We start from the raw sequence: 16,340 nt of genomic DNA, 5'->3' as shown, positions 1-16,340 counted from the left end.
CTTTCCTCTCCAGGCCACAGTATTGTATGACAGAGTAGGCCTCTCTGGGGCATCCCAGGGAAGATAACATTAGTTCTCTACACTCCAGGCTACAGTAGTACTGCTACTATTGGACCCAGTGTCTGGCATAGTGGAGCCAGAGTTAGCTCTGACTCGGAGGGGGAGTGCCAGTCTGACTGAGTCCGGTCATTAGGCATGCATAAGACCAGTTTGCACCCCATTAGCGGATGCAGGGTGTGTTTGGCCTGATTTAGATATGCTTCTTTGTAATTTACTACCCTTTTGTGGGCTCTTTGTTAGTCAACTGGTCTATAAATAGATACATGCCGCTTCTCTCCTGTCATTATATGTTGCCCTAGAATACTAAATAAACCCCTGCTCACCAGAATAATGTCATAGATCAATAGAATGCTTCAGTTTTGTTGACATCGGTAAAGTTTTTATCTGTGTCATTTTCTTTCGTGAAGCAAAGACGTTTAGGGACTGAGAAGAAAATGCAATCATGCAAAAAATATATATATTTTCTGTGCAAAATGTCCAAATTTACATCAGTTGGACCAGTTGTAAGGAAATAGAAAGCTGTGAAAACGACCCAACTATCTCAAGATGCAGAAAGAAAGCATATTTCTCCACTCCTGTTCCCAAGTCCAAATTTAGCCTACATTTGGTGCATAATTTCACTGCAAGAAATGTTTAATTCTGCAGGAGTTAATAGTAAGGCTATGTGAGAGGTTATAGACCTACAGTCAGTGTCCAGATTTCACTTTCCATTTAACCCATCTGAACAGGCTACAGTTCCATTGACTGTTCCCCAGAATTATTTGGTGATTGGCGTGTACGTTATTTGGTGCACATAATTATACAGGGGCCCACCGAGAGGCAGGGACTGGGCCAGGGGCGCACCGAGATGCAGGGACTGGGCAAGAGCTAGGGTTTGTCTCAGCGCTTCACTGCCACTAATTTGAGGTTTTCCTTTAGTATTAACACAGGCTAGCTATATTTAAGAGCTAGGGTGGTTTACTAGGGTGGTTTGGAAAGGCCATGCTCAGACGTGTATTGACTGGGTTATTATGAAACTGGGTCAGCCTAGTAGGGATTTTGGTAAACAATCCGAATGGTTGGTGATATGGTCAGAGATACCTTGTCGTTAGAGAAAAGGGATTCTCCTCGCTCTTGCTCGCTCGGTCTCCCTAGCTCTCTCGCTTTGCCCTACTTAAAATACACCCCCCCCCCGCCTCTCTCCATCCTTCCCTCCCTCGTAAGGGCTTTCAATCTCCCATAGCTTACTATTAGTGCTGCTCTGGTGCCTGCCTGGATACAGGACCACAGTACTAGGGGTGATCTGGCCTCACCCTGCCCAAGGAGCAGTAGCCCGTCCCTGGGGTGAGGTGGGGTCAAGGTGCTGGGGGCTGCATGAAGGGCTGCTCCTGTGAAGAGCCCCTGATGGCATTGATTGATGATGCTTTTTCAGTTCTGATGATGTAGTTGTTTTTGGTTTCCCAGGTTACACCCTGATGCACCCTTCCCTCACGCGGCCCTACCTGATGACAGAGCCTCCCCTCCACACTGACATCATCCACTATGAAAACATCCCTGGGTTCCCCGTAGTACGGGACAACATTCTCCGGTGAGTTAGGGTCAAGGGTCAGGGGGCAATGAGAGGTGGGGTTTCACCAGTATGTATAGATTCTGGAAACTCAAGGCAGACTAGTAATGTAGTAAGATGTTTTCATCCACTCTCTTTGTCAGAGTGTCGTGTCTTTTAAATCATAAAATCTGAAGACTTATTTATCAAATAACTCTCTGTAATTATTATTATTATTATTATGCGATTAAACTGATTTATCATGAACTGTATTTAACTAGGAAGTCGGGGCACCAAGGAAAATATTCAGATTATAATGTTAGAATTTTCTTAATATAACTTTCAGATATTTTAATATCTGATCAATTAGACTTCGAATGAATGAATTCCGGGGCGGCAGGGTAGCCTATTGGTTAGAGCGTTGGACTAGTAACCGAAAGGTTGCAAGTTCTAATCCCCGAGCTGACAAGGTACAAATCTGTCATTCTGCCCTTGAACAGGCAGTTAACCCACTGTTTCTAGGCCGTCATTGAAAATAAGAATTTGTTCTTAACTGACTTGCCTAGTAAAATAAAGGTAAAATAAAATTATTATTTACCTCACGTTAGTCTCATTCCAAACGTCAAATTGTTGGTCATCTGCACAAACCCAGTCTTCACTATGAGGCATCCATACATCAATTGTTTTAAAATCATTTATTTACTAACTAAGTAATTCACAGAAATACATAACAAACAGTAGATATGGTCACAAGGAAATGATAGGAGAATGTGCCCTAGTGGGCTAAACCGGCATGGCGGCTTGTTAGACAAAAGGGGAGTGGGGGGTCAGCTGAGGAGACACTACAGAGTTGAATATTATAACAATTGAAATGCTAATCCTTTGCAAATGAACGCTCACTCATTCGGGAACAATTGCAATCAATATATACACACTGCTCAAAAAAATAAAGGGAACACTAAAATAACACATCCTAGATCTGAATGAATGAAATATTCTTATTAGATACTTTTTTCTTTACATAGTTGAATGTGCTGACAACAAAATCACACAAAAATGATCAATGGAAATCAAATGTATCAACCCATGGAGGTCTGGATTTGGAGTCACACTCAAAATTAAAGTGGAAAACCACACTACAGGCTGATCCAACTTTGAGGTAATGTCCTTAAAACAAGTCAAAATGAGGCTCAGTAGTGTGTGTGGCCTCCACGTGCCTGTATGACCTCCCTACAACGCCTGGGCATGCTCCTGATGAGGTGGTGGATGGTCTCCTGAGGGATCTCCTCCCAGACTTGGACTAAAGCATCCGCCAACTCCTGGACAGTCTGTGGTGCAACGTGGCGTTGGTGGATGGAGCGAGACATGATGTCCCAGATGTGTTCAATTGGATTCAGGTCTGGGGAACGGGCGGGCCAGTCCATAGCATCAATGCCTTCCTCTTGCAGGAACTGCTGACACACTCCAGCCACATGAGGTCTAGCATTGTCTTGCATTAGGAGGAACCCAGGGCCAACCGCACCAGCATATTGTCTCACAAGGGGTCTGAGGATCTCATCTCGGTACCTAATATGGCAGTCAGGCTACCTCTGGCGAGCACATGGAGGGCTGTGTCTCCAGACTCTGTCACGTCTGTGACATGTGCTCAGTGTGAACCTGCTTTCATCTGTGAAGAGCACAGGGCGCCAGTGGCAAATTTGCCAATCTTGGTGTTCTCTGGCAAATGCCAAACGTCCTGCACGGTGTTGGGCTGTAAGCACAACCCCCACCTGTGGACGTCGGGCCCTCATACCACCCTCATGGAGTCTGTTTCTGACCGTTTGAGCAGACACATGCACATTTGTGGCCTGCTGGAGGTCATTTTGCAGGGCTCTGGCAGTGCTCCTCCTGCTCCTCCTTGCACAAAGGCGGCGGTAGCGGTCCTGCTGCTGGGTTGTTGCCCTCCTACGGCCTCCTCCACGTCTCCTGATGTACTGGCCTGTCTCCTGGTAGCGCCTCCATGCTCTGGACACTACGCTGACAGACACAGCAAACCTCCTTGCCACAGCTCGCATTGATGTGCCATCCTGGATAAGCTGCACTACCTGAGCCACTTGTGTGGTTTGTAGACTCCGTCTCATGCTACCACTAGAGTGAAAGCACCGCCAGCATTCAAAAGTGACCAAAACATCAGCCAGGAAGCATAGGAACTGAGAAGTGGTTTGTGGTCCCCACCTGCAGAACCACTCCTTTATTGGGGGTGTCTTGCTAGTTGCCTATAATTTCCACCTGTTGTCTATTCCATTTGCACAACAGCATGTGAAATTTATTGTCAATTAGTGTTGCTTCCTAAGTGGACAGTTTGATTTCACAGAAGTGTGATTGACTTGGAATTACATTGTGTTGTTTAAGTGTTCCCTTAATTTTTTTTGAGCAGTGTATTTACGCTCAGTGTGTCGTCGGGATCTCTGTTGAAAAGTTAGTTTCTGTTGGAGAGTCTGTCCGCCCTCTTTCTCTCTCTCTTGTGGTTAGAATGAATAGTTCAGAGTGAAATTCATTCATGTCGTTATAGAATAGGTGTTTCGGCAGTTGTCGGTCTTCACGTTCAATGATACCGAATTCCTAGCTGCAGACTAGTAATTAATATCAAGTACTTGTTCTTATTCAGTCGGTATCGATAGTCTGAGTTTAACCACGTGGTATGGTTAAAAGATTCAACTATCTACTCAAATCTTAGCTTATACTCAGGTTTATGGTCTCTACTCAAAGCTTGGCCCTCTCATGGTAAGCTGGTCTGCAACCTTTAGCCATCTCGTAATTGAGGTAAGCTCTGTCTCCTCTCAAACCTTGGCCCTCTCGTTATCGAGGTAAGCTGGTCTGGTGATAGAAAACCGGGTGGGGGTTTTATTTGGAAGAGCAGAAAGGGGCCTGTCCCATGACTCCAGACTGTGCTCATGGGCGGTCCTCTGATTTAGTTAAACTCCAAAGGGAATTGGAGTTTCCTTCATTAAACAGTCCAAAATCACATTACACAATTTCACAAACAGTATCATCCCTCACTCATTCATCTTATACAACAATTAGATGTTATCCTCATAACTGAGGCTATTGTATAAACAGCATTATGGTAATGTGGCCGTATTGTCTCCCATGAGTTTCACAAAATTGTACCAAACGGACCAGTTCGTAGCTGGATTCTTCACCGATCTTTTATACTTTCTCCAGAACATGAATGTCATTTGGTTCTCCAGTTCTGTGAGGTGGAAGAAATTCCTTTGTTCTCTCTGAAACTCACTCTCTCTCTATACTGTGGCCATGAGGAGATAGTCTCCTCCAGGAATTTACGACCTCTCTGACCACAGCAGCCTGGTTGTAGGAGACAGAGAGAGATGGTGCAGAGGTAAGGGGATGGTGCTCGCGGTGTCCAAAGAGGGCAACGTCATGACACTAGCAATCTTTGTTTATATACTGTAGTCTGAGGTGTTTTGGTGATCGGACTGCATTGCACAATCTTGTGTTGCTAATATTAACCCTCCTACTTCCTGTTCCTCTCTCCAGTCTGCCCCTGGGAAGTCAGGTGATAGCTGTGCCCACCAACTCCTCTCTGTCCTGGCACACCAACCGCCTCCGAGACCCCAGCAAGGATGCATACAACGTCAGCTACACATGGAAACTGGTACGATGCACTGCTGATTGCCTGTCTGTCACACACTGATTGTCTGTCTGTGTCTGTCTTGTCTTTCTCCTCTCTAGATCTATATCCCTTTTTTCCCTCCCTTCCTTCCCCTCTGTCCCTCCCTTCCTTCCCCTCTGTCCCTCTCTCCCTTCCCCTCTGTCCCTCCCTCCCTTCCCCTCTGTCCCTCCCTCCCTTCCCCTCTGTCCCTCCCTCCATTCCCCTCTGTCCCTCCCTCCATTCCCCTCTGTCCCTCCCTCCCTTCCCCTCTGTCCCTCCCTTCCCCTCTGTCCCTCCCTTCCCCTCTGTCCCTCCCTTCCCCTCTGTCCCTCCCTTCCCCTCTGTCCCTCCCTTCCTTTCCCTCTGTCCCTCCCTTCCTTTCCCTCTGTCCCTCCCTTCCTTTCCCTCTGTCCCTCCCTTCCTTTCCCTCTGTCCCTCCCTTCCTTTCCCTCTGTCCCTCCCTTCCTTTCCCTCTGTCCCTCCCTTTCTTTCCCTCTGTCCCTCCCTTCCTTTCCCTCTGTCCCTCCCTTCCTTTCCCTCTGTCCCTCCCTTCCTTTCCCTCTGTCCCTCCCTTCCTTTCCCTCTGTCCCTCCCTTCCTTTCCCTCTGTCCCTCCCTTCCTTTCCCTCTGTCCCTCCCTTCCTTCCCCTCTGTCCCTCCCTTCCTTTCCCTCGGTCCCTCCCTCCTTTCCCTTTCCCTTTGTCTGTCCCTCCCTCCTTTCCTTTCCCTTTGTCTGTCCCTCCCTCCTTTCCTTTCCCTCTGTCTGTCCCTCCCTCCTTTCCTTTCCCTCTGTCTGTCCCTCCCTCCTTTCCTTTCCCTCTGTCTTTCCTTTCCCTCTGTCTGTCCCTCCCTCCTTTCCTTTCCCTCTGTCTGTCCCTCCCTCCTTTCCTTTCCCTCTGTCTGTCCCTCCCTCCTTTCCTTTCCCTCTGTCTGTCCCTCCCTCCTTTCCTTTCCCTCTGTCTGTCCCTCCCTCCTTTCCTTTCCCTCTGTCTGTCCCTCCCTCCTTTCCTTTCCCTCTGTCTGTCCCTCCCTCCTTTCCTTTCCCTCTGTCTGTCCCTCCCTCCTTTCCTTTCCCTCTGTCTGTCCCTCCCTCCTTTCCTTTCCCTCTGTCTGTCCCTCCCTCCTTTCCTTTCCCTCTGTCCGTCCCTCCCTCCTTTCCTTTCCCTCTGTCCGTCCCTCCCTCCTTTCCTTTCCCTCTGTCCGTCCCTCCCTCCTTTCCTTTCCCTCTGTCCGTCCCTCCCTCCTTTCCTTTCCCTCTGTCCGTCCCTCCCTCCCTTCCTTTCCCTCTGTCCCTCTCTCTCACTTCTTCTTCTCACTCCGTCTTCCTCAGTCATCTCCAATCTGTCACCTTTAGAAAAACCCAGTGCTCCCACCCCCACCCCCACACCCAAAACACTTTCTCTTTCAGAGGTAGTTCCAGAGGTAGTTCCAGAGGTAGTTCCAGAGGTAGTTCCAGAGGTAGTTCCAGAGGTAGTTCCAGAGGTAGTTCCAGAGGTAGTTCCAGAGGTAGTTCCAGAGGTAGTTCCAGAGGTAGTTCCAGAGGTAGTTCCAGAGGTAGTTCCAGAGGTAGTTCCAGAGGTAGTTCCAGAGGTAGTTCCAGAGGTAGTTCCAGAGGTAGTTCCAGAGGTAGTTCCAGAGGTAGTTCCAGAGGTAGTTCCAGAGGTAGTTCCAGAGGTAGTTCCAGAGGTAGTTCCAGAGGTAGTTCCAGAGGTAGTTCCAGAGGTAGTTCCAGAGGTAGTTCCAGAGGTAGTTCCAGAGGTAGTTCCAGAGGTAGTTCCAGAGGTAGTTCCAGAGGTAGCCCTAAACCTCAACTCCCCTTACAAGTTAGGATCAGTCATGACTTATCAATGGATTGTGGAAAAACTAGTCAAATGTCTCTAGCTGTGTCTCTGCTCTGTATCACTCTATTCTAAGTAGAAGCTCCGACACAAAAACATCCATTATCTTCTCCCTCAATCCCTCCCCAGGTCCAGGACAAGTCGTTCATCCTGTGCATAGTGAACGTCCAGCCAGAGATCCCTGTGAAACACCTGAAGAACCTGAACACCGCTCCAAGCTCCAAGCTGCTCTATCACCGCCTGGACCTGCTGGGTCAGCCCAGCTCCTGTCTGCACTTCAAACAGCTGGCCACTGTCGGTAAGACCGGAGGCCACGTAGGCAATGACTGTGAGAGAGGAACTAGGCTTGAGGCAGAGATTTTAGAGCTTTACATTTAGTCTCTATTTTCCTCTCTCTCTCTGTCAGAGAGTCCTACAGTGATGCTGTCTGCAGGGAGTTTCTCCTCGCCCTACGAACACCTCAGCCAACCAGAGACCAAACGCATGGTGGAACACTACACTGCCTACCTCAGTGATAACACACGACTCATAGCCAACCCTGGACTCAAGGTACTCACACACAGTTGGCAATCATTAACACAGAGAAGCCAAACCAATATCAAACACGTATCTTCTGGAAAGACTTGTGAGCCAAACCACACTAGCTAACACCACCAAAAGAAAGACAACAAACTGCCCCTCAAGTCTCTTAGCTCCACTGCCTTCTTTGTCTTTTAGGTGAAGCTAGAGAAAAGCTCCATGTTTGTAGCAGCTTGTGTGCACAGCATTTTTAGCCCCTCTCTGTATGTAGTGAGAGAGTGGTGGAGAGACTGAGATACAGAGAGTGGTGGAGAGACTGAGATACAGAGAGTGGTGGAGAGACTGAGATACAGAGAGTGGTGGAGAGACTGAGATACAGAGAGTGGTGGAGAGACTGAGATACAGAGAGTGGTGGAGAGACTGAGATACAGAGAGTGGTGGAGAGACTGAGATACAGAGAGTGGTGGAGAGACTGAGATACAGAGAGTGGTGGAGAGACTGAGATACAGAGAGTGGTGGAGAGACTGAGATACAGAGAGTGGTGGAGAGACTGAGAGACAGAGAGTGGTGGAGAGACTGAGAGACAGAGAGTATGTGGTGGAGAGACTGAGATACAGAGAGTATGTGGTGGAGAGACTGAGATACAGAGAGTATGTGGTGGAGAGACTGAGATACAGAGAGTATGTGGTGGAGAGACTGAGATACAGAGAGTATGTGGTGGAGAGACTGAGATACTCTGTATGTGGTGGAGGGGCTGAGACTCTCTGTATGTAGTGAGAGAGTGGTGGAGAGACTGAGATACAGAGAGTGGTGGAGAGACTGAGATACAGAGAGTATGTGGTGGAGAGACTGAGAGACAGAGAGTATGTGGTGGAGAGACTGAGAGACAGAGAGTATGTGGTGGAGAGACTGAGATACAGAGAGTGGTGGAGATACAGAGAGTATGTGGTGGAGAGACTGAGATACAGAGAGTATGTGGTGGAGAGACTGAGATACTCTCTGTATGTGGTGGAGAGACTGAGATACAGAGAGTGGTGGAGAGACTGAGAGACAGAGAGTATGTGGTGGAGAGACTGAGATACAGAGAGTATGTGGTGGAGAGACTGAGATACAGAGAGTATGTGGTGGAGAGACTGAGATACTCTCTGTATGTGGTGGAGGGGCTGAGACTCTCTGTATGTAGTGAGAGAGTGGTGGAGAGACTGAGATACAGAGAGTGGTGGAGAGACTGAGATACAGAGAGTATGTGGTGGAGAGACTGAGATACAGAGCGTATGTGGTGGAGAGACTGAGATACAGAGAGTATGTGGTGGAGAGACTGAGATACTCTCTGTATGTGGTGGAGGGGCTGAGACTCTCTGTATGTAGTGAGAGAGTGGTGGAGAGACTGAGATACTCTCTGTATGTGGTGGAGGGACTGAGACTCTCTGTATGTAGTGAGAGAGTGGTGGAGAGACAGATACTCTCTGTATGTGGTGGGAGAGTGGTAGAGAGACTGAGATACTCTCTGTATGTGGTGGAGGGACTGAGACTCTCTGTATGTGGTGGAGGGACTGAGACTCTCTGTATGTAGTGAGAGAGTGGTGGAGAGACAGATACTCTCTGTATGTGGTGGGAGAGTGGTAGAGAGACTGAGATACTCTCTGTATGTGGTGGAGGGACTGAGACTCTCTGTATGTGGTGAGAGAGTGGTGGAGAGACTGAGATACTCTCTGTATATGGTGGAGGGGCTGAGAGACTCTGTGGTGGGGGAGAGACGGAGAGACTCTATGTGGTGAGAGAGTCTGGGAGAGACTGAGAGACTCTGTATGTGGTGAGAGAGTGGTGGAGAGACTGAGAGACTCTCTGTATGTGGTGAGAGAGTGGGGGAGAGACTGAGAGACTCTCTGTATGTGGTGGAGGGGCTGAGACTCTGTATGTGGTGAGAGAGTGGTGGAGAGACTGAGAGACTATGTGGTGGGGGAGAGACTCTACGTGGTGAGAGAGTCGGGGAGAGACTGAGACTCTCTGTATGTGCTGAGAGAGTGGTGGAGAGACTGAGAGACTCTCTGTATGTGGTGAGAGAGTGGTGGAGAGACTGAGAGACTCTCTGTATGTGGTGAGAGAGTGGTGGAGAGACTGAGACTCTCTATGTGGTGAGAGAGTGGTGGAGAGACTGAGATACAGTCTCAGCCCCTCCACCACATACAGAGGGTATCTCAGTCTCTCCACCACTCTCTCACCACATAGAGAGTCTCAGTCTCTCCACCACTCTCTCACCACATACAGAGAGTCTCTCAGTCTCTCCACCACTCTCTCAGCACATACAGAGAGTCTCAATCTCTCCCCGACTCTCTCACCACGTAGAGTCTCTCCCCCACCACATAGTCTGTCTCTCCACCACTCTCTCACCACATACAGAGTCTCAGCCCCTCCACCACATACAGAGTCTCTCAGTCTCTCCCCCACTCTCTCACCACATACAGAGAGTCTCTCAGTCTCTCCACCACTCTCACCACATACAGAGAGTCTCAGTCCCTCCACCACATACAGAGAGTATCTCAGTCTCTCCACCACTCTCTCACCACATACAGTCTCAGCCCCTCCACCACATACAGAGGGTATGTGGTGAGAGAGTGGTGGAGAGACTGAGATACTCTCTGTATGTGGTGGAGGGACTGAGACTCTCTGTATGTGGTGAGAGAGTGGTGGAGAGACTGAGAGACTCTCTGTATGTGGTGAGAGAGTGGTAGAGAGACCGAGAAACTCTCTGTATGTGGTGAGAGAGTGGTGGAGAGACTGACTCTCTATGTGGTGAGAGAGTGATAGAGAGACTGAGATACTCTCTATGTGGTGGAGAGACTGAGATACTCTCTGTATGTGGTGGAGGGGCTGAGACTCTGTATGTGGTGAGAGAGTGGTGGAGAGACTGAGAGACTCTGTATGTGGTGAGAGAGTGGTGGAGAGACTGAGAGACTCTGTATGTGGTGAGAGAGTGGTGGAGAGACTGAGAGACTCTGTATGTGGTGAGAGAGTGGTGGAGAGACTGAGATACTCTCTGTATGTGGTGGAGGGACTGATACTCTCTGTATGTGGTGGAGGGACTGATACTCTCTGTATGTGGTGGAGGGACTGATACTCTCTGTATGTGGTGGAGGGACTGATACTCTCTGTATGTGGTGGAGGGACTGAGACTCTCTATGTGGTGGAGGGACTGAGACTCTCTGTATGTGGTGGAGGGACTGAGACTCTCTGTATGTGGTGGAGGGACTGAGACTCTCTGTATGTGGTGGAGGGACTGAGACTCTGTATGTGGTGGAGAGACTGAGCGACTCTCTGTATGTGGTGAGAGAGTGGTAGAGAGATTGAGATACTATCTGTATGTGGTGAGAGAGTGGTAGAGAGATTGAGATTCTCACCACATACAGAGAGTGAGTGGTAGAGAGATTGAGATACTATCTGTATGTGGTGAGAGAGTGGTAGAGAGATTGAGATACTCTCTGTATGTGGTGAGAGAGTGGTAGAGAGACTGAGCGACTCTCTGTATGTGGTGAGAGAGTGGTAGAGAGATTGAGATACTCTCTGTATGTGGTGAGAGAGTGGTAGAGAGACTGAGATACTCTCTGTATGTGGTGGAGGGGCTGAGAGACTATGTATGTGGTGAGAGAGTGGTGGAGAGACTGAGAGACTCTGTATGTGGTGAGAGAGTGGTGGAGAGACTGAGATACTCTCTATGTGGTGGAGAGACTGAGATACTCTCTGTATGTGGTGGAGGGGCTGAGACTCTCTGTATGTGGTGAGAGAGTGGTGGAGAGACTGAGATACTCTCTGTATGTGGTGGAGGGGCTGAGAGACTCTATGTGGTGGGGGAGAGACGGAGAGACTCTATGTGGTGAGAGAGTCGGGGAGAGACTGAGAGACTCTGTATGTGGTGAGAGAGTGGTGGAGAGACTGAGAGACTCTCTGTATGTGGTGAGAGAGTGGGGGAGAGACTGAGAGACTCTCTGTATGTGGTGGAGGGGCTGAGACTCTCTGTATGTGGTGAGAGAGTGGTGGAGAGACTGAGATACTCTCTGTATGTGGTGGAGGGACTGATACTCTCTGTATGTGGTGGAGGGACTGATACTCTCTGTATGTGGTGGAGGGACTGACACTCTCTGTATGTGGTGGAGGGACTGAGACTCTGTATGTGGTGAGAGAGTGGTGGAGAGACTGAGAGACTCTGTATGTGGTGAGAGAGTGGGGGAGAGACTGAGAGACTCTCTGTATGTGGTGAGAGAGTGGGGGAGAGACTGAGAGACTGTACGTGATGAGAGAGTGGGGGAGTCTCTACTCTCTGTACGTGGTGAGAGAGTGGGGGAGAGACTGAAAGACTCTGTACGTGTTGAGAGAGTGGGGGAGAGTCTCTACTCTCTGTACGTGTTGAGAGAGTGGGGGAGAGACTGAGAGACTCTCTGTATGTGGTGAGAGATCCTGATCTGGGCCTACCTGACATTAAAGCGAGAGCTCAGCTCCTCTGTCTATATCGTTCTCTCCCTCTAGTCGTCGGTCAGGAACGAGGTGATGGCGACCAGTCACGTCACAGATGAATGGATGACACTCATGGAGATGAGTAGCCTCAACTGCTACATTGTGCGCCGTTACATAGCAACGCCCAATGGAGTGCTTCGGATTTACCCCGGGTCACTCATGGACAAAGCCTTCGATCCGTCCCGGAGACAATGGTGAGGTTTATTTAAGAGTTGTGGGGGGGGTAGAGTCCTAGAGAGGGATGGGAAGTTGAGTCCTGCTCCACAGTGTTCTGGCCCGGTTCTCATAGCTTTCTGTTTACGGCTGGAATTATTCACTTTCTCAGTTCTACTGAATCCTTTATCACACTTTTCATTTTGAACCACAGTCTGGAGTAGTCAGATATATTTTAGTGTCAATGTCTGTTAGTAGACAGTATCCACGTGTATTGATGTGGAATTAGCATGTTGTCTCAAGGTGTTTGTTTTTGTTTCCTATCACACTGACCATGATCTTTAACCTCTAACCCCTGACCCAAACAGGTACCAACATGCAGTGGCGAACCCTGGCCTCATCACCTTCACCGGGCCTTACCTGGATGTGGGCGGGGCCGGATACGTGGTCACCATCAGCCACACCATCCACACCTCCAGGTAGGAGGACAAACACACCATCTTCCTCACCATCCACACCTCCAGGTACTGTAGGAGGACAAACACACCATCTTCCTCACCATCCACACCTCCAGGTACTGTAGGAGGACAAACACACCATCTTCCTCACCATCCACACCTCCAGGTACTGTAGGAGGACAAACACACCATCTTCCTCACCATCCACACCTCCAGGTACTGTAGGAGGACAAACACACCATCTTCCTCACTGTCCACACCTCCAGGTAGGAGGGGTCAAGGGTCAACCACAGTCCCAGGCTCTGATTGGAAGAAACCCAGTTGGACTGGACTGTATCTATGTCACTCAGAGTGATGGTGTTACACCAGTCTAGTTACCAGGGCAACCTGATAAACACTTAGAGATTTTCATTTGGGACTGTTGATGAATTTGGAACGTTCTGTTTCTTTAGTATTTTTAATGATATGATACTCTGCTCTTCTATTTTTTTCATAACTGTCCGTTTAGCAGACACTTTTATCCAAAACGACTTGGTGCAGACATTCATCCTATGGGTGTCCGCAGCAGGAATCAAACCCGACCCTGAGCCACATTATACCATTTTCTCAAGCAATACATAGAGCAAAACAGGAAGAAGTAGTGGGAAATAGACAGACTAATGTTCTTGTTTAGTCTGTGATCTGAATGTGTCATGGCCCTGTCAGTCTGCTGTTTGTGCCTGCTGACTACAGTTACAACATTACTGGTTCATCTCAGAGGAGGCTGTAGACGGGAGGCAATCACCAACAACTGGAACACACAGGCTGTGGATTAAGATATAATACACACACACACACACAAACACACATATATATATATATATATCACACATATACACACACACACACACACACACACACACACACACACACACACACACAGCTCTGATAAGGCAGGCTCAGTCTGTTGATGTTGGTTCTGCCCCGGTGAGCATGTCATGTGGCGTCTGTAGTATACCGAGACTCTGCTCTCAAATAAAGCTCCCAAGAGCTGCAAGCACATGGTTTTCGGAATAGGTTTGCATGCACAAGCAGGGAAGGTAGCTAGAGAATATAAGATGTGTACTGTTGAATAATGTTCTCTCCTCTCTCTGTGTAGTTCTCAGATGGCCTCAGGGTATGCAGTAGCAGTAATGGGGATAGACTTCACACTGCGTTACTTCTACAAGGTTCTGCTGGACCTGCTACCCGTCTGCAATCAGGACAAGGGCAACAAGATTCGGTACGTCTTTCATTGAGGCTCCTTCTCTCTTGATACAGACCTTTTGACGGTTCCTCATAGGGATCCTGAGGGATGACCCAATGAGGTTTTTAAGACTCTCTGAACCTAATTTGAATGGCACATTCACCTGGTCCTCCAACATCCCAGCATGCCCTCTGCTAAGTGGGAGAAAACTTCCCTGAGTCTCTCTCTTTGGTATCTGTTATGGGCCACAAATGACCTTTATGCTGGTTACAAAGAGGGTGAGAGAGGGAGAAGCTTGGTTATAATTACATTCCAGAAACACCCTGTTATGCTAGATTCTACTGCTACATTCTCTCTCTCTTTTCTGTCTGCCTTTCCACCCCTACTCTTCCCTCCCTCTAGTTTCTCTCTCTCTCCCCCTGCCTCCCTCTCTCTCCCCCTTCTCTCTCCAGTCCTCTACCCCTTTCTTTCTCTCACTCTTTACCCTGTCTCCCTCTCTATCTCTGTCCGAGAGTCTTCAGTGTTCAGTGGTTCATGTTTAACAGGAGGAAGGGGATGGAGGTGGGTTGGGGTTGAATGCTTTTCTATCCTGCAGTTTGGGGTAATATGGGGCTCTGGTGTGACAATACACAGAGCTGATCTGGGGCCTGGCCCATGTGGTGTTCTTAACACTCAGAATTTGCTCTCTGTAACACCACCCCGTGTCTCTCCTGACTTAACACTGACTTAACACTGCTCTCTTTGCCCTCCACGTCCACTGTAATCGTTCTGGCTCTCTCCCTCTCCCCTTTCCACAGCAAGTCTGAAGTTCGGGTTCTATTGTGTTTAAATCTGATGGATTTCAGTGGACGTGTGTATTTGATATAAGTGTATTAAGTTAAAGTGATTGTACTGTTCCATAAAATGAATAATATGTCAACTGTATTTTCTCTCTCTCTCTCTTCCTTTCTCTCTGTCGCTCTCCCTGTCTCTCTCTCCGTCGCTATCTCCTTCGCTTTCTATTTCGCTCTCTCTCTCTAGGTGTTTTATCATGGAGGACAGGGGTTATTTGGTGGCCCACCCCACCCTCATCGATCCTAAAGGTCACGCTCCAGCCGAGCGGCAGCACATCACACACAAGGAACCTCTGGTGGCCAACGACATCCTGAACCATCCTAACTTTGTCAAGAAGAATTTGTGCAACAGCTTCAGCGACCGCACAGTCCAACGTTTCTACAAGTTCAACACCAGCATCATTGTGAGTAGGGGCTCAGACAAAATACAAACTCCATCTAGACACCGTTGCCCTTGAGCACTCACAAAAACGATACATACCTCGGCCTAAACATCAGCACCACAGGTAACTTCCACAAAGCTGTGAACGATCTCAGACTGGCCTTCTATGCCATCAAAAGGAACATAAGATTCGACATCCTTTAAAAAAAAATGTATTTCACCTTTATTTCACCAGGTAGGCTAGTTGAGAACACCTTTATTTCACCAGGTAGGTTAGTTGAGAACACCTTTATTTCACCAGGTAGGCTAGTTGAGAACACCTTTATTTCACCAGGTAGGTTAGTTGAGAACACCTTTATTTAACCAGGTAGGTTAGTTGAGAACACCTTTATTTCACCAGGTAGGCTGGTTGAGAACACCTTTATTTCACCAGGTAGGCTGGTTGAGAACACCTTTATTTCACCAGGTAGGTTAGTTGAGAACACCTTTATTTCACCAGGTAGGCTAGTTGAGAACACCTTTATTTCACCAGGTAGGCTGGTTGAGAACACCTTTATTTCACCAGGTAGGTTAGTTGAGAACACCTTTATTTCACCAGGTAGGCTAGTTGAGAACACCTTTATTTCACCAGGTAGGCTGGTTGAGAACACCTTTATTTCACCAGGTAGGTTAGTTGAGAACACCTTTATTTCACCAGGTAGGCTAGTTGAGAACACCTTTATTTCACCAGGTAGGCTAGTTGAGAACACCTTTATTTCACCAGGTAGGCTAGTTGAGAACACCTTTATTTCACCAGGTAGGCTAGTTGAGAACACCTTTATTTCACCAGGTAGGCTAGTTGAGAACACCTTTATTTAACCAGGTAGGCTAGTTGAGAACACCTTTATTTCACCAGGTAGGCTAGTTGAGAACACCTTTATTTCACCAGGTAGGCTAGTTGAGAACACCTTTATTTCACCAGGTAGGCTAGTTGAGAACACCTTTATTTCACCAGGTAGGCTAGTTGAGAACACCTTTATTTCACCAGGTAGGCTAGTTGAGAACACCTTTATTTCACCAGGTAGGCTAGTTGAGAACACCTTTATTTCACCAGGTAGGCTAGTTGAGAACACCTTTATTTCACCAGGTAGGCTAGTTGAGAACACCTTTATTTCACCAGGTAGGCTAGTTGAGAACACCTTTATTTC

General features: G+C 48.1%; 1 protein-coding gene across 2 annotated transcripts in view; it reads left to right on the top strand.

Annotated features, from left to right (window-relative positions):
- cachd1 (cache domain containing 1) overlaps positions 1-16,340 on the top strand; it is a 136,726-nt gene that overhangs the window by 105,850 nt on the left and 14,536 nt on the right. For both annotated transcript variants that reach the window (XM_042322371.1, XM_042322370.1), the window contains exons 11-18: positions 1,504-1,627; positions 5,123-5,240; positions 7,204-7,372; positions 7,481-7,623; positions 12,115-12,296; positions 12,624-12,734; positions 13,852-13,974; positions 14,959-15,175. In XM_042322371.1, coding sequence (XP_042178305.1) covers positions 1,504-1,627; positions 5,123-5,240; positions 7,204-7,372; positions 7,481-7,623; positions 12,115-12,296; positions 12,624-12,734; positions 13,852-13,974; positions 14,959-15,175 — 1,187 coding nt within the window. The remainder of the gene's footprint in view (positions 1-1,503; positions 1,628-5,122; positions 5,241-7,203; positions 7,373-7,480; positions 7,624-12,114; positions 12,297-12,623; positions 12,735-13,851; positions 13,975-14,958; positions 15,176-16,340) is intronic.

The sequence above is a fragment of the Oncorhynchus tshawytscha genome, linkage group LG05 (genome assembly GCF_018296145.1).
Source record: "Oncorhynchus tshawytscha isolate Ot180627B linkage group LG05, Otsh_v2.0, whole genome shotgun sequence".
In the NCBI taxonomy this organism is placed as follows: Eukaryota; Metazoa; Chordata; class Actinopteri; order Salmoniformes; family Salmonidae; genus Oncorhynchus; species Oncorhynchus tshawytscha.
Note: the sequence above shows the minus strand (reverse complement) of the source record. Positions and strands in the feature narration are given on the sequence as shown.